We start from the raw sequence: 23,565 nt of genomic DNA on the forward strand, positions 1-23,565 counted from the left end.
AAATGGAGGAATGATTCTTAAAACTATAAGTTTGTACTGTTGCAGTTGTTCGAGATAATTATCGAAGTAATTAATTTTGTATATGTACATATAATGAAGAAGGTATTTACAGTAGAAATAGTACAAGCAATAAGTAGAAAAATATTAACTATGTACTAAACAATTTAAAAGGCGAGAGATCGAAGTAGAGAGAATGACAGGGAAAAAACATCACAGCCGAATCTTTGTGGCCAGTTTAATTGAAAAAGTTGAAATAGCTATGTACAATTAACTTACTTGATTTAATTTTATACATAGTACATTTAAATAAATACATATAATGTTGACAGAGATTTAAAAGAGCAACTGTTGAGTTTCTTGCGGGCTCTTTTCAGAACAGATAATAACTTTCTGAACCCTGCAGTGGATTCATAAAAAATAATGATTTAAAACTGCTTGTAAATAAGTCCAAAGATAGTTTTATTTTTGAAAACGGAAGTAACGATGTTTGCAAATAACTATGAGATTAATATATGTATATCTATATTTAACGCACTCCCGCTTATTTTAAGATCTAAGTTAAGCAAACTAGCTTTTAATTTAAGACATAACTTGCGCTCCTATTTCTTAAAAAGGCCGATCTATTTGCTTTTTTCTTATTTTTTCTTTGAACTTAACCTTGCTGGTTATTCTATTCGAGTTATAGATTGTTTTATTTGCTCTTATATTACATTTAATTGTTTGTTATATTAATATTTTATGTATTTATTTATGTGTGTATTTATTTTATGTAAATATTATATGTTTATTTATTTTACTCCATTACTTATTGCTCCCAGCAATAAGACCGCCTTACTGTACTTACACAATTGTATCGTTGTGTTTGTAAATTGTCTTGCTTATTCCTTATATTGTATAATGCAAATAAAACATACTCATTCATTCATTCATTCATTCATTTACATACTATGTTTATATTAGTCTAATTTTATGTCTATAGTGTATAAATATATGTATTAAGTATTACTTATTTTTTCTTACTTTTTTTTTGTTTTTCTGCAAGATGGTTGACTGTTAGAGACCGTCAATTCATTTTTAATGTGTATTATTTATTTCTTTATTCATTAGTACATATATGTGTACATGGCGGACTTAATGCTAAAAGCATTCTCTCCCAGTCAACCATAGGGAAGTGTCAGAATACTCGAATGCGGTACTAGTAATTATTGATATACATACATACTAAAATTACATATATAAACCAATGAATATATATAAAAACACATATATAACATATACTATATTATACAAGAAATTGAGAACAATATAAAGTACTTACTGCTCGGGTAAAGTAAAAAAGTGAGCGTGAACGTTTTTTTTTGAAAGACGGTTTAACCGGTAGCCTTTTGAATTACAGTTTAAATAAATAAATAATTATTAATTCACAGATTCCACGCTGTGGTGCCTGTACTGTTGATCACCGATGGTAATGGTTACCATTCTTCATCAGATGGGCCGTCAGCTCGTCTGTCAGACTGCAATACAGGTTATGCGGTGACTGTTCTTAAGGAGCTATTGTATCATACTTTGGTACCAGGTAATTTTACTACCTTATCTCTTTTCTAGACAATACCCATAAAATACTTTTCTCAAACATGCTTGGAAATTTGAGCATTACTTTGACAATCTTCTTCAAGATAAATCAAAATTGCCGTACTGGCCAGATACATGCGGGCAGCGGCCGGCAAAAGTTGTATGAAAATCCATATCTGTTATGTTTTATGGCCAGATAAATTACTATGTAAACTCATGTCTGTCCTGTAATTTAAAAATAGAATGACCTTTTACTTAGAAACATGGCTACCAAGGAGGTAACTAATAAAAGGTTTTATTTAAATTTCGAACTGGCATGCAAATAGAAAGCTGTTTACTGAAAAAAAAACAAAGGAAAATTATGGCGCGTGAAAAATTATTATTGTTCGTTATTCGTCATTGAACTTAAAAAGTAAAATTGTGTTTTTGATTTCCGCGCATTATTTGAGAAAAGTACTATACAAGCCTTGGCCACAACTAGGCATTGATGGACTCACGTATGTGTGCCTCGGCTACACCTCGGCTCACATTTGCACGTTCGTCCATCAATGCCTCAGTTGCCGGCCGCTGCAGTAATCTACTATTTTTTTATTTCTGTCATGTGATTAGCTATTACAATCATCATCATCTCATCATATCAGCCTTTAACTATTCACTGTTAAATGTAGGCCTCCCCCATTAAGGGGGGTTTTGCCAGTAGTCAGCAGGCAGTTTGGCAACCGCAGTTAGGCTTTGGTGAGCTTTTAAGAGAGACGCTGCTGCTAATCTTTCGACCATTAAGTTCCCTTAGTCGCCTCTTACGACATCCACGGGAAAGGAAAGGGTGGCCCATTCTATGCCGGAACCACACGGCGAATTATAATACAACTACATACAAAATGTAAAGATTTCTTGTTATTGTAGTTAGCTCTGCACACTATTCTAATATAAGTATTGACAACATTTTAAAATAATGTGACAAGAGAACAATGGAGAATCATAAAATTTGGTAGGAGATAGTAAACAAATACTGAACGTGTATTTTAACGTTTATTTATTTTTCTTTAGAATGGCAAACAAGCTGACGGCCATCTTGTGGAAAGTGGTAACCGTCGCCTATAGACTTGTGAATGTGAAAAAGACTCTATTTTCCGCGATTAGCCTCTCATTTGGGCCATTGTACGTAAAACCTATAGACTTGAGCAGTGCCATGAATAAACAGAGTATACTGTTTCGCCCATGATACCCCCCATGCGTTGCCATTTCTGAGGACTCAGATGTTATACCTCTGTACCCTGTAAATTCACTGCCATATCCCACCCTTCAAACCGAAACACAGCCATACAAACACAACTGCTTCACGGTTGAAACACGAATGGGACAGAGGTACCCGAGCAAACGACTTTTGTACAAAGTCTCCCTCTGGTAAGCCCTTTAAGTCCCTTTAATTAAATTTTCGACTTTTAAAATCTACGCATATGAAGTAGGACGTAAAAATCATGTAGCAAATAAAATTTTATGACAATTAGAACCGTTTCTTTTCTCTAGGCGTTTAAAATATAAGTATTTAAATAATTTTCATTTATTTAAATAAATTTATTTCATACGACGTTTTATAAATTTGATATTTATATATTTTTACTGCAATTAGAAATATGTTTACTGTAAGTTCTGAAATTGTGTATAATATATCCACTTCAATAAGATTACATTTTGTACGCTACCAAAATACAAACAAAAAGAACATAAGCCTCCCTCTACGCGGGTTTTGCCAGTAGTTGCCACGCTTGGCGGGTAGATTGGCCACCGCAGTTAGGCTTCGGTGATATTTTACGAGCTGCTTCCCTTCCCTGGACAATTTAATCGCCGATTATGGCGCCGGCATATTCCCGAGAGCACACGGGAATATGCCGGCGCCATACGATCACCCTAGTGTCCAATAAGTACCGTGAAATTTTAAAAGGAAAAGTAATTTACCGCACAATTTTGTACTTGTTATTGTTATACTATTGTTTTTTTTTTTTTCTTGTTTTGTGCGCTACTGCGTGAGTCGGATGCTTCTTTGATTAAATTATTTCTCTCTTTAAAATATTAATTTTAACCAAGTCTGTATATATATATATATATATATATATATATATATATATATAGCCTTTTGTATATGCACATTCTGTATAAATACTCCTTGTATACATCTCTACTGTGCGCAATAAAGAGTTTATTATTATTATTATTATATATGTATAACAGGAGCCTTACGCCCCCTGAAGAAGACTTTCGGGTGCAGTCGAAACAATTGTCGGAAACGACAAACAGACCGTAAGTAGGAGTTGTTTACAAAAAAGGTTTTTTTAATGGATGATAAACCTTTATTCACATCCAATAGTATAGGTTCGTTTTGATTTAGGTTTCAATAAATTAATACACGATTGAACTGTACCCGAATCGATTTTTTACTGTTATTTTATTCAATATATTACAGAGCTTATATACACATGTTAGAAACTTTTAATATCGCGTTGTAGCACACATATATATACTAAAATAACTACTCTATCTATTTTTTTTTATACAATTTAGAATGGCAAACAAGCTGACGGCTCATCTGAAATCTAAAAATGATTGCTTTGGTTTCTATTGGTCTTATTAAGGGCTTTAATATCAATTCTTCTTGAATATCTATTTATTTATTTAACACTTTATTGCATCAACATAACAGGATTTGTTGAACAATTTTCAATACGTATAGTGTAGTACAAAAGGCGGTCTTATTGCTAAGCAATCTCTTCCCGACAACCTTTGTGTAGAAGGAATTAAAGCATAAATAAGTAGGTGGCGAGTTAAAAAAAATTGATCTGTAAAAAATAATATCTGTGACAGCATAGTCATATACACATACATATATATATATATATATATATATATATATATATATATATATATATATATATATATATATATATATATATATATATATACGCATAAATACATACAAATATACCACACTAACACATATATATAACACACATAAAATTGGAAATACGTAGGACTAAATGATTATAAGGATAGGTAGTGGGCTTTAACTAAGTTTTTAAAAATGGGCAACGATTGAGCGCACCGTATAGAGGTAGGGAGTGAGTTCCACAAACGAACTGCTTGCACGGAAAAGGATTTGGAGTAGAAAGAGGAAGAATGAGTGGGAATTATGAGTTGGAGGTTGTCAGTACTACGTAAAGAATAAGAATTGCTCTCTCCAAGAAATATAAAACGTTCTTTTAAATAATGGGTTGGTAACTGGATTAAAGAGAATTGAGTAAAGAAGGGAAAGGATGTGCCAGTTACGACGAAGACGGATAGAGAGCCACTTGAGCCGTGTACGATATTGGGATACATGGTCATATTTGCGAAGTCCAAATATGAACCGTATACATAAATTTTGAAGACGCTCAAGTTTTAACTGCTCTTCAGTGACATTTAAAACAATTTGTACAGATCACGTTACAAAGCAATAAAAAAATATATTATTAGAGGATATATACATATATATATATATATATATATATATATATATATAACAGAATTTTATATTTAAAAAATCTATTAGAAGAACAACAATGTTAATTTTCTTCAATAAATCAATTTACACGTATGCAACATACGCGATGGAGATATCGGCGCAGTCACAATATCTCCATCGCGTACGAGGGAGACTTTGTACAAAAGTCGATTGCTTGGGTACCTCTGTCCCATTCGTGTTTCTACCGTGAAGCAGTTGTGTTTGCATGGCTGTGTTTCGATTTGAAGGGTGGGATATGGCGTGAATTTACTGGGTACGGAGGAATAACACCTGAGTCCTCAGGAATGGCAACGCATGGGGTATCATGGGCGAAACAGTATACTCTGTTATGTCCATGGTACTGCTCATGTGTATAGGCGACGGGTATCACTTTCCATAAGGTGGGCCGTTAGCTTGTTTGCCATTCTAAGTTGTATAATAAAAAAAAAACCTATGACTACCTTTAGTAGTATTTATTCGGAGTCGGCTAAATATTCTCTTTACTAATATCAAGAATATGAAAGTCAGTCTCTTTGTTACCTCTTAAGGCTTAAACGGCTTAACCAATCACTAAGAGATTTGGTATACACGTTTTATAAGGTGTTAAAAAGGGCATAGACTTATTTTTTTTTATGGGTGAAAATGGTATAGTAACCCCGCCTACGCTAACGGGATACGCTGGCAGAGCACCAGTGAAGGGTGATAGATGAGAATGAAAACAGGCCAGTTAGCCCATCATGATGAATTCATCAGGAATTAACCATTATAGTTTCCAAGGGAAACCGCGTAGAGGTCAACCTAGTTGGGTATATTGATAGCAATGGGATTTTCAGTCTCAATTACTAATAATCTCTTTTCCCCCACTCTTATATATTCTTCAATGATTGATAATGGAATGGTAACCCCGTCTAAGCTATCGGGGTACGCTGGCGGGGCATCATCAGTGAGGGATGATAGGTGAGGATGGAATGGCAGGTTAGTTAGCTCATCATGATGAATTCATCAAGAATTAACCATGATAGTTTCCAGGGGAAACCGCATGGAGGTCAACCTGATAGGGTGTGTTGCTTGCTAGCAATAAGTCAATTAGATTATTATGTATTACCTATATGTACTAACAAATAAATAAATAAATATGCCGGCCACAAGAACGAAGTCGCGGGTAAACACTAGTTCAGCAAAAGCGTAGAATTTTCATAAAATTTACAATACAAACAACACGCCTAGAACTCAAATTCGCAATAATTGTGTTTAATTTAAATACAGGTGTTTAATGTTTTACTTAAGTAATGAACAGGTGCGTACAGTCTATAAACAAGGCCCAAAACGCAATAATATATATATATATATATATATATATATATATATATATATATATATATATATATATATATACACTAATGGAAAAACTTAAGAGATAAAAAAAAATTAAAATATTTAGGTGATTTTCAACAGTTTAACAGTTTTTCAATGTTTTGTAACTCGGAGAAAAGTAATGGTAGAGACATTTTAAAAAAAGCAAATTGTAGCTTTTTTTAGTTTCTAAAGATTATGAGCTTTTGTTGTACGAAAATAGTGAACATTTAATTTTTTCAAAAATTTGATCGAGTAAAACAAAGAAACAGCCAAATGGATTAAATTGAAACTTTGTGGGGTTTTTGTGGGTATATTGAACTGTAAAAAGTACACTTAACATTAGAGGTTTCCTAAATATTTTCGATTTAACGCTTTACTTTACAAAAAACCTTCAAAAGCCCTATATTTATTGCATTTTCAAAAACATGTCAAGAATGTAAATTTTTTTTTTCTGAAAATAGTTTATTTTTTTTACAACGCAGGGGGCAAACGAGCATGCGGCTCACCTGATGGTAAGTGACTACCGCCGCCCATGATCACCCACAACACCAGCGGCATTGCAGATGTCCTGCCGGCCTTTTAAAAAGGAATATGCTCTTTTCTTGAAGGTTACGATGTCGTATCGGTTCGGAAATACTGCTACTGGAAGTTGATTCCAAAGAATAGTTGTGCGTGAAAGAAAGTACCTTAAAAAACGCACGGTGGAAGACCGCCACTCGTCCAGATGATTGGGATGAAACTTTAGTTTGTGGCGGGTTGTACGGTGGTGAAAATCAGCAGCAGGTATCAATCCAAATAATTCCTCAGAACACTCCCCATGATAAATTCGGTAGAAGATGCACAGAGATGCAACATCTCTGCGCAGTTTCAGTGGGTCAAGTCGGACAGTAAGGCGTTGACTATCGATAATTCGAGCCGCCCGACTTTGAATGCGGTCTAACGGAAGGAGTTGGTACTGTGGCGCTCCTGCCCATAGGTGAAAACAGTATTCCATATGCGACCTGACTTGAGCTTTATATAATTTCAGGCAGTGTTCCGGCATGAAATACCGTCTCATCCTATTGAGCACTCCTAACTTTTTGAAAGCTATCTTAGCCTTTTCCTCCAGATGACTGCAAAACTGGACGTCGCAATATATATCAACGCCCAGAATTCCTAGACTCGACTTTATATCAAGGAAGTGCCCTGAAAGTGAGGAGATACGACAAATGGCGTCTTTTTTGCGGTGAACGCGCAGACTTGTGTATAGAGATGGGCAATCCACCTGGGTGGGTTTAAAGTCTGGTGGGTAAAAACCGGGTGTTTTGGGTTTATTGGGTTTAAACCCCATAAACACCCAAATTTTTGGGTGTTTATGATTTTGTACTTCATCATCGTCATCTCAGCCGCAAGACGTCCACTATACTGGACATAGACAATATTATTATGCAGCCTACAGAATAAAAAACTTTTAATTTGATTTTGAGTTTATTAAGAAAGAGATGAAAGTAAAATGTAAAACTACAGTCAATCACTGTCAGATTCAGAGTTATTACAAGCGATGAATTGTATAGGTTCGATAGGCTCTATTTCGTCTAAACTGTTATGTTCATTTACTTGCTCAATGAAAGCTTCTAAGGTATTTTCTTCATTAAACTGAATGTCCTCGCATTCAGCTTTATGTTTAAGATTCCAGTTATAACAAATGAATGAAATTTTTTCAGTTCTTTCAGTTGTAAGTCGATTTCTTTTGTTATTATGTATGTAGCCTTGGATACTAAAGGAACGCTCAGTGGCTGCCGAAGTACAGGGAGCTGATAGAATACGAATCGCTACTTTGCTTAACTCAGTGGAACCACAAATACCTTTCCACCATATTAGGGGCTCAATGCTATCTAATGAGCTCCATACAAATCCTCTGGCCCAAAAGTTTTCTTTAGCTTTATAACACGCCAAATCTGCCATTACATTTGACAAACTTAAGTGTTGGCTTAAATTGTAGATAAACTCCATACCCTTAAGTTCTTCCTCTTGAGTAAGTTCGACTCCTAGAGTCCTGGGGTCTAGAATATATGCTGCAAAATGTATTGGCCTCATTGCCATATTGCATCTTGAAGATACTGATGTTAGAATCTGCTGTTTGCTTTCTTCGCTCAATGTCGAAATCTCATTTAATGCAAAACGTATCTTAGCTTGTACATCTCTAAATGTAATGTATGTGCGATGCAAACGATTCTGGTCGCTCTCTAAGTAAAATATGCTTTCAGTGACTGGTTCCAAAATACTTATACATTCCCCTGTCTTCGTCCAGAAATCATCACTTAGAATTAAATCTTTAATATCTCTTGAAATTACCACATCTTCTCTAACTGTTAATATTTGCAAAGCTATCTTATTTGCTTTCAAACTTTTTAACGAAGTAACATGACTTCCCCATCTTGTAGCACAAGGCAATTTTAGTGTTTGTGTAGAATCTTCACCCTGCCTTGATTTTATCAACAAGGAACTTAATCGTTGACTCCTTTTAACAGTTTTTATTATATTTATGGCTTGCATAATAAACACAGTTACTTCTTGTATCTTTACAATATCTTGGCACAACAAGTTAAGGATATGTGCACAGCAACCGAGAGGAACAACATGTGGATATTTGAGTTTTGTTAATTCGAATGCCTTTTGTATATTTCTAGCGTTATCGCCAATAAGTACAAGAAACTTATTTGCTCCATACACTTTCATTACTTTTTCAACTTCTTGGCTAAGGTATTCACTAGTGTGAGGATTACTTTCTGTATTCAAACTTTTAACGTATGCAGGTTGAGGTTTTGATATAAGAAAGTTTATTATTCCTTCATTTCTTAAATTAGACCAGCCATCGCACTGAAGGTGTAAGTAACTACAAGCATTTAGTTCCTCATTTAACTCAAAACGCATTTCTCTATATATTTTATCTAAGTATTTTGTCGCTAAAGCTTTACGTGAAGGTATTTTAAATTTTGGTTGCAATTTTTCGAAAAATTGTATCCATAAAGGATGTTGCACCATCGATAATGGCGTCCCTGTTACAAATATAGCTCTCGCTAATTCTGTTTTTATATGATCATCGGTGTCTTGAAACTCAGCATTTATTGTAGTGTTAGCAGACGACGAGGGGCTTATAAAAGAATCATTTGTCTCTATCTCTGACAGTCCAGACATTTTGGTTTTGGACGAGCTATCTTTTATAAGTTTCATAGAGTCTTTTAATGTTTCTGGAGATTTTGGACAAGTGATAAGATGTTGAAGCATTTTGGCAGCATTACTGAATTTGTAGACCTTATTACAAAGCTTGCAAGAAACAGACTTGTTTGGTAAAGTACGGTAGTGCTCCCATATGCGTAAATCTTTAGGTCTCCCCATTGAACCTAAAAAAATGAACGATGATTAGTTGGTCTGACGAAAATTCAACAATAGAGTGCCTATTTTTTTACAATGATTATTTCTTGTTATTTACAATAAATTTATTAAAAAAATAATAAAATAAATACAAAAAACCTTTGTAAAATTACATCTCCTCGGAGGATTAAACGCAGACGCTAGTTTATTATCGTATTGTTCTGTATTTTTCTCAGCAACTTCTTTAATTCGATTAGGTACTTACGCATATTATGTTAAAAATAAATATCTAGTACACATCTTAGGCTATCCACCATTATTATCCAATGACGACTCTCAGCTAACTATGCACTATCATCCAAAATAAACGTGTATGGAAAATTTTATCCCAGTCGGTTGAGGATTGAGGATAATTGCATCAACATACGAACATACCTACATACTTTTATTTACATAACGCAAGCTAAATAAAAGCTTGTAATAATACATCTAATTTTAAGTTAAAATTGTTAAGTGATCATGATATAATTGTATCATTCAAAAATCCACTTACCTTTAATTATTTCTTGTTAAGTATAAATATTATTTCAAATCTGCTCCCTTAATATGCACTTTTTTACTGCTTTTCCTACCTAACACGTTACCAGGAAGTCACGTTACCAGAGTCAGAGTAATAGTGAACACGTTTGACAGTGATTGTCGTCGCCTCATATTCAGCGTCGACGAATAGGGGAATCCCCAGTCATAATGTATTGCATGCGTGGCGGTCTTACTTCAAATCCATAAACAAAGAGATAATTACAGAACTCGATACTAGATGGCGCTGTTTTTGTTTGAAGAAAGTTTGCGGGCTAAAATACATAGAATTTCATCAATGACTTCCACAAAGAACAACATTTCTGTTTTTTCTAAGTCCGTATCTCTTCCGTATATTTCATAAGATATAAGCTTGGGCTACATTGTTATGCAACGTGATTTTGTCGCTGTCTTGCTAGCAGGGTTGACAGATATACGATTTAAATCGTACTCATACTATTATTTGTCTATTTTTTAATGTACGATCGTAAAGATTATGATCGTAATTCGCACAAAAACATACGACTTTTTGGTTACCTGGCAACATTTTTATTATGAAACGAACATGCTCACATCATCAGTCACATGCAACAATTTATTGGGGATTTCCCCTTCACATCTGGCAGTCCTGCTTGCTAGAATATAGGTAAGTCAGCCACAGTTACTGACGATCGATATTTAAAGGGTATTGTTTTTGTGCTAAATATTTCATAAAAACGTTATTTAATACTTTGTGGATTATTAATTTAGTTGATAATCACTGGAAGTAAAATGGATGCTAATTTGAGAGATCAAGATCTTCGTATAAAACAGTTAATAAAAGAAAATCTACGTAAGTACTCTTTTTATACCTAGGTAGGTAAGGTATAATAAACACAAAAGGTACTTAGATCGCGTGTGTTCGAAGCATTTATTCTAATAAATTTAATTTAAAATTGTAGAAAGAAAAAAATGTCTGCCAAGCCGTAGCCGAAGCCGATCTCCAAATATATTTGGCGATAGTGAGACCCAGTGTCCAGATGATTTACCCAGCGTCGTCGCAACAAAGAAAAAAACGAGGATAAAGTAAAAGAAAATTTACTGAAAGAAGAAACAAACTGTTCTAAATGCTTAATTTATGGAGAAGAGGATAAAAGAAATGAGTATTTCGGACTGTTAGTGGCTCAAGAATTTAAATATATACGGCCATGTGTGCGAACGAGGTGTTATGAAGAAATTTTAAAGTATCTACGGGAAGCAAAAGGCCAACATGTTGATCAACTGCAACATGAAAACACTGAAAATTAATTACTTTCATTTTATTATATATAGATTTTTAAAATTTCCTGAAATATTATTAGTTAACGTTTTATTTAATATTGTAGAATTGATCAATACAATTTATAAAAATAATTTATTGGTATTACTTACATATTTTCAAAAAAATACGTAAAAACCTATTTTTTTGGGTGATTATGGGAGTTTATGGGTGTTTATTGGGTTTTTACCAAAGCACCGGGTTTAAACCCGGTGCTTTGCCCATCTGTACTTGTGTATTTGCTTGTAAAAATATTTATTGCTTATTCTTGTAGGAAATTTATTGAAGTTTCCGGAACCCATTTTCAACTTTCTGTGCAATCATTAGTTGCAGAGATATTGTTAATTAAAGACTAAAATACCCTTTTTCATTCAAAGAAAAATGATCGTATTGAGGATTTAAAAAAAGGGATTTGAAGCTGAATAAACAAGCTATCTGGTCCATATGGTGATTATGTCAAAAATTTTTTTAAAGACCGTAGACGTAGAGAGAAGACCAAAAAAATTTTTAAACTTTTTATGTCATTTGTTTTTTTTTTTAAATTACCTGAAAAACTTTTACGACACCTACGAGAAAAGAATAAGTGATCTATTCGATGCTGGGACCATTCGATATTACTGTCACTGATGTCCGGAATTAGTTTTTTTATTTCCGCTACTTGCCTACACTAATATTATAAAGAGAAAAAATTTGTATTTTTGTGAGTATGTATGTTTGTAATAAAAGAACTCAAAAATGAATTTTCCGATTTCAATAATTCTTTACCATTAGAAAGCTACGTTCACCTTGAGTAACACAGGCTATATTTATTGCTAGAAAAGATTAGGGATCCTTACTAAAACTTTAGTAACGTAACTTAAGGTGTAAAAAAATGTTATAAAATATCTTTCGTCGCGTGCGCAGCGGAAATAGAATATTGGTGATAGAACAAAAGTATGTTCTACAATATTGAAGAAAATATCAATAACTACAAAAAACTTCACCATACTATATGTCTAACTATTATCGTTATGTCACAGTAACCACATTTTAAAATATTGTAAAAATATCCACCCGTGCGAAGCCGGTACGGGCCGCTAGTACTAAATACATGTGTAACTGCCTACTTTTATTACTAGTAAAAGTTCTATGACGTGTTAGTGTTGTGGTGTGTAGTATGATGAAGTGTTAGTCATCAATCCCCGACCGTTATTCAGTCCACACACATGTTGGGATGCGTGTTTTATATGCTCTGACTTAAAACCTGTGAATGCTGGTGTCCCGCAAGGCTGTGTACTATTTTCGACACAGTTTCTTCTGCATATCAATGATATGTTACAGATCAGTGATATTCATTGTTATGCAGATGACAGTACAGGAGATGCATTTAACACCGGTCATGCAAAGATCTCGCGGGCACTTACCGATGAGCTCCGGAACAGACTTGTGTCTGAAATCAAAACTTTACTCGATAAAGTTTCGATCTGGGGCGAACGCAATCTTATTCACTTTAACCCTAAGAAGACATAAGTCTGCGCGTTCACCGCACTCACTTCCGGGCCCGTTCCTCACTTTCAGGGCACTTCCCTCGATAATAAGTCGAGTCTGGGGATTCTTGGCGTCGATATATCTAGCGATGTCCAGTTTTGCGGTCATCTGGAGGAAAAAGCTAAGATAGCTTCCAAAAAGTTGGGGGTGCTCAAGGGTGAGACGGTATTTCACGCCGGAAAACCGCCTGAAACTGTGTAAAGCTCAAGTGAGGCCACACATGGAATACTGTTTTCACCTGTGGACAGGAGCGCCACAGTACCAACTCCTTCCGTTAGACCGCATTCAAAGTCAAGCAGCTCGAATTGTTGACGATCGGCGTCTTACTGTCCGGCTCGACCCACTGAAACTGCGTAGAGATGTTGTATCTCTGTGCATCTTCTATCGAATTTATCATGGGGAGTGAGCCGCATGCTCGTTTGCCCCCTGTGTTGTAAAAAAAAAAAGATAAATACTCTTTCTTGTTTCCTCTAAAAGATTACAATAGTAAATTTATTATAAATACAAACAAATACAAGAAAATATTTCACTGAGAAGGTGGGCGCCCGTATTTATTTAAATAACTTTATTGACCAAAATAAAATGAGGTCCAAAAGGTGGACTCGATGCTAGTAGCATTCTCTACCAGTCAACCTTTGGGGTGAACAGGGAATCACGAACGCGGTACTACATTATAAAATTAGAGATAGGTAGAGAAAATAACAACTAACAATGTATAGCTAATAAAATAAATAATACATACATAAATATAAAGGGATATGCATATATACATATATATACACACCTCAACACCGTCTAGGGATATTTCATATAAAGTTTTAAACTTTTAAAAATACTGACCTTTGTTTTTGAAGATATCTTATAGGTCTTTTTTAACGATTCTTAATTTGAATTTGTAAAAATAATTAAAACAATTGATTTGCGCGGCATTACTAAGGTGAAATTCGAATGTTTCAATTTACCCATCATAGTTTTTGGAAATCTTTTTGTCAAATTATTGTTTTATAGCAAGTTAGTGATTGATTCGAAATTTATGCGACTGTTTTCATCATGCAGCGGCGCCATTTAACAAGAGAGGAGATGTTACGGGCAGTAGGCATGCTCCAAACGGGGGCTACTCAACGGACGGTTCCTGAGGCGATTGGAACAAAACAGAATGTGATATCAAGATTAGGGATCCTTACTAAAACTTTAGTAACGTAACTCAAGGTGTGAAAAATGCTATAAAATATCTTTCGTCGCGTGCGCTGCGGAAACTATTTATGACAGAACAAAAGTATGTTTTACAATATTGAAGAAAATATCAATAACTATAAAAAACTTCGCGACACTATATCCAACTATTATCGTTATGTTACAATAACCACTTTTTACATTTTAAAAGTTGATAGAAATACCGACCAAAATTACACCATGTTATTCATACTTCTGTTTAAATCCTTATTCAAATAAATCATATTGTTTTCAAAACTGTTTCAATTTATGTAGATTACTTTTTAAATTGTTCAAATCGGCTATTCCATTCAATAGATATTACGAATTTAATAAGTCACAGAAATAGAAAAATAACGCTGTCGCATTGTACATGTTATTCATACCTATTTGGTAATCCTTATTCAAATAAATTATTTTGTAATCAAAATTTTTTCAATACCTGCAGATTACTTTTTGAATTTTTCAAATCGTAGGTATATTCCATTCGAAAGATATTATGTTAAAAAATCAGATATAGAAAAGGCGCCGCTCGCCGCCTGCGCCGTGTCGGCCGCGTGGCTAGCTAGTCAGGCATTGTAGCGGTGCGGGAGAGGGTCAGGTAGAGACGGGCACATCTATGAAATAGATATCTGTTAGGATCAGATAAAAATGTAAAACGTTGTAATGTCCATCCGTGTGAAGCCGGAACGGACCGCTAGTGTATAATATATTGTGTGAACTCGGCATAGAAGGGCCACCCCTTCCTTTCCCATGGGTGTCGTAAGAGGCCACTAACTGAGCTTAATTATCGAGAGATGGGCAGCAACATCCTCATTCAAGCATCACCAAAGCCTAACTGCGGTTGCCAACCCATCTGCCAAGCGTGGTCATTAAATGCAAAATCCGTGTCTTCTTGACTAGAGTCAATCATATATAATAATCCTGTGTATGTAATTTTTGCCTGTTAAAGTAACAAATATTTTCCTGTTCTCATAAATATTAGTTACAAGCAAAAACAAATTGTTAATGTAACATTTTATAATTTAAATTTAGAATGCTAAATAGAATGAAATATCTATCTTTGGTCCTCATCAGCCAGTGTTAAAATAACAAAATTAAAGGAAAAATAACACTATTGGAAATATGAAATAATTTCTTCCTATAAATTTTCCAGCAACACAATAGGCAGACCACCTTTAGTTTTATATAATTATAAGCCCACTTGTTACCTTGAGCTGTGTGTAATTTTAAAAGCCTATTTATTTACATTAGTGTCCGAACTATTATTAATACAATACAACATGAACAAATAGACTGTTAAATGCGTCACACACATTGTTGCAGGTAGTATATTAAGGGTACCAGGTAGCAAATTTCCATACGTTTGGAGACATCCGCAAGAGATTCACCATGATCGCCAACATGAGGTTCGCTCTGCTTCTCGCTCTGGTAATTGACAATTTTATTTATTTATTTGTTACCAACTAAGAAAGAAACAATTTCCCATTTGGCTCCCTTAGGAATCACTTAGTATATAAAATATCACATAAGTTTCCTACTTGTGGGGTTTTGCCAGTAGCTGCCAAGCTTGGCAGGCGGATTGGCAACCGTAGTTAAGCTTTGGAGTAAGAAGGATGCTGCTGCCCATCCCTCGCTCTCCCTTAGTCGCCTTTTACGACACCCACGGCACAGGAAGGCGTGGCCTATTCTACAACGGGATCACACGACCAATATTAAATACAATAAAATTTTATTATTGGATAATCCGGATCAAATTAAATGTCCGCAATCTTGTTCATGAGACCATTAAGCTAATTGAATGGGAAAGGAGCCTGTTTTGTTAGTTTAATTCCTCTCCACGAGTCATAGAAAAAATCCTTTCAATGTGCTTGATCACAATGAGTTGACGCTCGAATGAATGCCGAAGCTAAAATGCTTTGACTACATCTGTAACCTCTAAGCACTTTTGGAATATCATATCCCATATCGTCTATGAGTTTATTTCTAAACCTGTCTCTTTTCGATCCATTGCAATCTTTTGACTTCACCTACCTTCACTATCTTAAAAATTCTGTAGATCAGATTTAAAGTGTTTATGCTTACAAAAAGTATTTGGAAAAGATTCCTTCCATATTACAGCGAAATCGGCTTTTCTTCAGACCTCGAAGTTTAAAGCACAGTTGAAAGGTCCGCTAATTTTGGTATAATTAATTCATTATTTGTTAATAATAAATTTGCTAAGGATAGTGCACTCTGTGATATCCACCATGTCTTTTAAGACCATAGACGATCATTACCGCTTCCTATCAGTTAGCTTGTTTGTCTTACCGAACTGTTTAAAAATTGATAAAGTCCTTAATTCGTATGCCATCTTTATTATCATCCTTTAACTATCCACTGCTGAACATAAGTCTCCCTCTTTTGGGATTTGCCATTAGTTGCTACGCTTGGCAGGTGGATTAGCAACCACAGTTAGGCTTTGGAGATGTTTTAAGAGAAACTGCTGCTCATCCCTCGCCCTTTCTTAATCGCCTTTTACGACACCCACAGGACAGGAAGGGGTGGTCTATTCTATGCTGGGACCACATGGCCAGCTTTAATTCGTATGTGTTTCCTTACAATTATCATAATCTTTTTATTTGCAGGTCGGCTCTGCCGTTTGCTACCCATCATTCGCTGGTAAGTATTCGCCTACATTTTATAACAGACTAATTTAATTATATCTAATTATACTGGGCTTCATGGTATATATATATAAAAAGCCAAAACTTGAATAGCTCACAACTTGGCACAAATTTCATAAGAACCTCCTTGATTCTCGATTGAATCTTGATTGAAGAGATTCTCCATTGTTATAAGAGGATGTTACTAGGCATCTATGTTTCAAGATCTCCTTCTCTTGCGCTGGTGTACTGTGTTTTGTCCCATTAATCCTGTCGTTATTTTATTCTTACTCTGCACCACATGAAAAATAAGATAACAAAATTCATGAAATTCAATCATATTATTCTAAGCTAACACAGGATACTATTGTATATATTCTTAAGCCAGTACCTAACTCAATGAAAACCTTCAGTTAATCTATAAATCCATTATATCAACAGGCATTGGTGGGGATGCAGCCGGAGGGATAGAGGGAGCTATCGGTGCAGGTGCAGGTGGATTCGGAGGTGCTATTGAAGCAGGAGCTGGCGCCGCAGGCCATATTGGATCGTCATCTTTATTGGGAGGTGCTGGTTTAGCCTCAACTGGAATCGAAGCTGGAATCGGTGCAGCAAGTGAAGCTGCATCCGATGTTGCTAGTGGCAACTTTGTCGGTGCTGCCACTGATGCTGCATCTGTTGGTGCATCAGGAGCCTCTAGAGCAGCTAACATTGCAGGCAACACTGCATCCTCTGATATATCTTCAGCTGCCAGCGGAGCTGGGGATGCAGCTTCAATTGGAGCTGAATCAGGTTTTGGGGCTGCAGGTTCTGCAGCAAATGCAGGCGCAAGGGCAGCTGGCGATGCAAGCGGATTCCTGTCTGCCGGTAAATATTCTATCTTATCTATCATGAATCAGCTAATTCGAGTTTTTTTTTTTAATTATACGTTTATTCAAATGAAATTGAATTGTATTCAATATTTTGCAGGAAATGGCGCCTCAAGCTCCAATAGTGGTTCTAGTAGTGGTTCAAGCTCCAGCGGCCTTGGCAGCTCAGGTAGCTCAAGAGGTTCTAGCTCCGGTTCATCCTCCAGCGGCCTTGGCAGTTCAGGTAGCTCAAGTGGTGCCAATTCCGGTTCATCCTCTAGCGGCCTTGGCGTCTTAGGTAGCTCAAGCGGTGCTAATTCCGGTTCCGTGTCCAGCGGCCTTGGTAGTTCAGGTAGCTCAAGCGATGCAAACTCCGGTTCCTTCTCCAGCGGCCTTGGTAGTTCAGGTAGCTCAAGCGATGCAAACTCCGGTTCCTTCTCCAGCGGCCTTGGTAGTTCAGGTAGCTCAAGCGATGCAAACTCCGATTCATACTCCAGCAGCCTTGGCAGTTCAGGTAGCTCAAGTGGCGCCAACTCCGGTTCATTCTCCAGCGGTCTTGGCAGTTCCGGTAGCTCAAGCGGTGCTAACTCCGGTTCCTTCTCCGACGGCCTTGGCAGTTCGGGTAGCTCAAGCAACGCAAACTCCGACTCCTACTCCGATTAATTCTAAAACGGAAATTCTGTCAGTGTTTCCTACAGTAATTAAAATTACTCCATCAATGGAAACATCGATTCAAACTCAAGAAGCAATATCAGCAGTGATTCCAAAAGCACTTCAAACAACAATTCTAATACTTCAAGCAATGAAAAATGTAGAATCGATAGCTCAAGCGATACAGGCTCCAGTTCATATTGAAACGTCAATTCTAACAGTGCTTTCGACAGTAAGGAAAACAGCTCAATCTATAGAACCTCCGATCCAAACGCAAGCAACAATTCTAATAGGAGTTCAAATAGTTCTAGCAATGGAGACTTTAATTGAATTTCTAATGAGAAATAAAGCGATAACTTCGAAGATGGGTATCCACTACAATCAGCTCAAGTGATGACAAACAGAAAAGCAACAATTCGTCTAGTCAGTATGGAACGATAGTTATAGTTTTGCAGGAAACTCGCTTGCGTTGTTTTTTTGTAGAGCCATTATATTACTCAATCTCTGACTTTGTTCGGATGCTCAGTTCAATGAATCGGACCATCCATATTATAGCGGAAATCATGTTAAAGTACCGAAGTTGTCTTAATGTTACTTAATGAATTGTAATGTCTTTGAACTGTTCCTACTCTCAAATAGTACGTAGTGTCTATTATAGTACAATAATTACTGTTTGTTATTTGTTTCCTCAAAGTCAATTTAGATCATTGAAAAGGATATTTCCTTTTGTTAATTTTTTTTCTGTTTCTATCAATAAATGCTCATTACAAATTTTTCGTTTTTTATTATTACTTTTTAAAAGAGTTTAATCTTTAAATATTAGGATACCTTGAGTTTTTTGAGTGAAATTTTCTGTACGGTTTGGATCTGTTTGTGATTTCTCGCATGACACCGTGCTTCGATTCGATTTCAAAAGTGGGATAAAGCAATGGAGTTAGAGGGTACAGAGACACAAAATTCCATTCTTTAGGAATGACTATATGTAAGGGGTATGGTAGAAATTGTATTTTGTGACATGCATAGAACTATTACTGTTTTTCAAATTATTTAACTAATTAAACTAAACTTAAGATTGAAAAAATCAATTTAACTTCTGAGGTCTAAGATTAGTTCTCGGGAATAGCTCTGCATTTATCACAGGAAGAATTCTGTTCTGTTTCTTGAACATTTTCAATCATATAAATAAACGTTAATACTATTGACGACCAGCCAATGCAAACTCTACATATTATTATACTTTTTAATACACATTTACTTTTAGAATGTCCTTATTATAATTTTAGTAAATTGTGTCAGGCTGTCTCGAGTACTGACTCGAATAAACTAGGTATTTAATTACTCTAATAATCAATAAATATTTTAACCATAATTGGGAGCTTTTACAGTAATAAATGACTCATTAAAAACACAAGAATTTTCTTAAACAATCTTCCGCTTGTAATTTTTAATGAAATTTTAATAGATTACCAGAAAAAAAGTAATATATCTTGGCATTATTTTTGATAACACTGTGTCATGGTTACCTAATTTCCTCCCTGTCAATACCAAAATTGCGCTCACATACACCTTAATGGTAAATATATATATATATATATATATATATATATATATATATATATATATATATATATGTTTCTATTTTTCTTTTTCTCAATGTCCTTTACCCAAAGGTTGTCTGCAAGAGATTGTAAGCAATAAGGCCGCCTTTTGTAGCACTTCTCATTAATATTTACTGTATTTTTTTTTACTTGGTGCAATAAAGTATAAAATAAAGAAATAAACGTCTTTTTTACACGGGATATATATATATAAATAAATGTATAAATTGGATATACCACATCAAAATACATATATCTTATATATATATGTATTTTATATATATATATATATATATATATATATATATATATATATATATATATATATATATATATATATATATATATATATATATATATATATATATATCTTATATCTTTAAAAAAATCTATAATTTAAGCCACTGAAATTGCTGAATTATTTACTATCACAAAATTTATAACCCTGTTGTTCCGGTATAGAATGAGCCAACCCTTCCTTTCCTGTGGCTGTCGTGATTAAGGGAACTTAATGATCGAGGAATGAGCAGTAGCGTCCATCTTGAAATATCACCAAAGCCTAAACAATTGACAACCCGCCTGCTAATCGTGGCAACTAATGGCAAAACTCCCCAAGGGGAAGACTTATGTTCAAAAGTGGACAATTAACGGTCGATATAATGTTAATGGTGATAAAATTTATGAAAGAATAATAAAATGAAATCTAAATCCCTTTAAGGGTTAAGTCCGCACAATATGTTACAAATTTGTTATAACCTAATATTTTTTTTTATACAACTTAGAATGGCAAACAACCTGACGCCTCACTTGAAAAAAAAAATGCCTTTCGTAGTATAGGCATAATTACAGTATGTTTCATCGCTTAATCATGATACACACATGGATGTGTATCAAATATATATATATTTTTATACAACTTAGAATGGCAAACAAGCTGACAGTCCACCTGATGGAAAGTGGTAAACGTCGCCTATAGACATGAGCAGTACCATGGACATAACAGAGTATACTGTTTTTTTTTTTTTTTACTTCACTCGTCCAGATGATTGGGATGAAACTTTAGTTTGTGGCGGGTTGTACGGTGGTGAAAATCAGCAGCAGGTATCAATCCGAACAATTCCTCAGAACACTCCCCATGATAAATTCGGTAGAAGATGCACAGAGATGCAACATCTCTGCGCAGTTTCAGTGGGTCAAGTCGGACAGTTTTCGCCAACGCGTTGGCATTCCTGAGGACTCAGGTGTTATTCCTCTGTACCCTGTAAATTCACTGCCATATCCCACCCTTCAAACCGAAACACAGCCATGCAAAACACAACTGCTTCACGGTTGAAACACGAATGGGACAGAGGTACCGAAGCAATCGACTTTTGTACAAAGTCTCCCTCTGGTAATATTTCATATTTAATATTTCATAATACCAGTAAATATAATAAGATTAACTCATATTGCAAAGTAATTAGGAGTCAATAGAAGAATTTGTATTAAAAATACTCGTAGAGTTTAGGACATGCGGTCGAAATGTGAGATCAGGAACTTACTACATACATACATACATATCTGTCACGCCTGTCTCCCATTAGGGTAGGCAGAAACAATGGAACGCCAAATGCTTCGATTCAAACAAACCTCTTTCGCTTCTTCCACATTCATCAATCTTGTCATACACGCTCGCCGGTTACGGGTACTTTTAATTTGGCCCTTCTTCAGCACGTCGCCTATTTGGTCGACATACGTCCGTCTAGGGCAGCCCCTACCGACATCTCCATTCATTCTTGCTCGATAAATCTCTTTCGTAATTCTTCTTTCATCCATCCTCTCCAAATGACCAAACCAAAACTTACTACTCTTACAAAATACAAATGAATGAATAAATGAATGAGTATACTTTATTTGCATTATACAATATAAGGAATAAGCAAGACAATTTACAAACAGAACGATACAATTGTATAAGTACGGTAAGGCGGTTTCCCTCTGGTAATATTTCATATTTAATATTTCGTAGTACCAGTAAATATAATAAGATTAACTCATATTGTAAAGTCAGTCATCTAATTAGGAGTCAATAGAACGATTTGTATTAAAAATACTCGTAGAGTTCAGGACATGCAGTCGAAATGTGAGATCAGGAACTTACTACTCTTACAAAATACAAATGAATGAATGAATGAATGAGTATACTTTATTTGCATTATACAATATAAGGAATAAGCAAGACAATTTACAAACACAACGATACAATTGTATAAGTACCAGTAAATATAATAAGATTAACTCATATTGTAAAGTCAGTCATCTAATTAGGAGTCAATAGAAGGATTTGTATTAAAAATACTCGTAGAGTTCAGGACATGCAGTCGAAATGTGAGATCAGGAACTTACTACTCTTACAAAATACAAATGAATGAATGAGTATACTTTATTTGCATTATACAATATAAGGAATAAGCAAGACAATTTACAAACACAACGATACAATTGTATAAGTACAGTAAGGCGGTCTTATTGCTGAGAGCGATCTTTTCAAGACAACCTTAGGGTAATTTATATACATTACGAGTGTAATAATGTTGCGTTATGAAGAACTGCTTATATTTTTTTTAAAAGAATCATCATCATCATCATTACAGCCGTTAACAATCTATTGCTGAACATAAATCCCACTATAAGAGGTTTGCCCGTAGCTGCTACGTTTGGCAAGCGAGTTTGCAATCGCAGTTAGGTCCTTCCCGTCCATTGACCATTAAGGTCTTTTGGTTTTTAAGAGGCTTAAACTCTTAAAAGAATACTTCAGCTCAATTCATTTAGGTTCCTAAAGGATTTTCGGATTTTAGAGATCTGTCCTAAAATCTGGATGGAAAAATGATTCAATTGCACATTAGGTGCTCCATGAATTCTGATTTCTCGCTGAACAATCTGCACAGCGTGTTCAAAGATAGAGCCTCTTGTGTAGTATACACCATACTGGCATGGAAGTTATCCATTTTCACAGAAGTACTCATAAATATATTTTAAAAGGAATGCTGTCGCTCATCCTTCCACCATAAGCTTCTTTAGTCGTCTCTTACGACACTCACTAGAATGGAAGGAGTAGCCTATTTTTTTTATACCACTGAGGTGGCAAACAAACATACGGCCTGATGGTAAGCGGTTACCGTAGCTTATGAACGCCTGCAATACCAGAGATATTACGCGCGCGTTGCCGACCCTGAAGAAACCTCTTCACTCCCCTTTTGAAGAACTCCATGCTGTAGTCTCTTGGGAAAACCTCGGCAGGGAGCTCATTCCATAACCTGAGTGTTCGTGGGAGAAAACTATTCTATGCCTGGACCACACGGAAAGTGCTATCATAACTTCCTCTTATTATCACAGTTTGTCTAAATGCTCGCAT

The 23,565-nt window shown here is 35.2% G+C and overlaps 1 protein-coding gene across 1 annotated transcript; it reads left to right on the top strand.

Moving 5' to 3' along the window:
• Positions 1-15,782: 15,782 nt before the first annotated feature.
• LOC116413345 (uncharacterized transmembrane protein DDB_G0289901) lies at positions 15,783-19,345 on the top strand. The gene is made up of 4 exons (XM_031911957.2): positions 15,783-15,860; positions 17,057-17,090; positions 17,516-17,941; positions 18,044-19,345. The coding sequence occupies exons 1-4, from the start codon at positions 15,822-15,824 to the stop codon at positions 18,583-18,585; spliced, it is 1,041 nt and encodes a 346-aa protein (XP_031767817.2). The 5' UTR covers positions 15,783-15,821; the 3' UTR covers positions 18,586-19,345.
• The last annotated feature ends 4,220 nt before the right edge of the window (positions 19,346-23,565 follow it).

The sequence above is a fragment of the Galleria mellonella genome, unplaced genomic scaffold (assembly GCF_026898425.1).
Source record: "Galleria mellonella isolate WM207_F2 unplaced genomic scaffold, CSIRO_AGI_GalMel_v1 utg158, whole genome shotgun sequence".
Taxonomy (NCBI): Eukaryota; Metazoa; Arthropoda; class Insecta; order Lepidoptera; family Pyralidae; genus Galleria; species Galleria mellonella.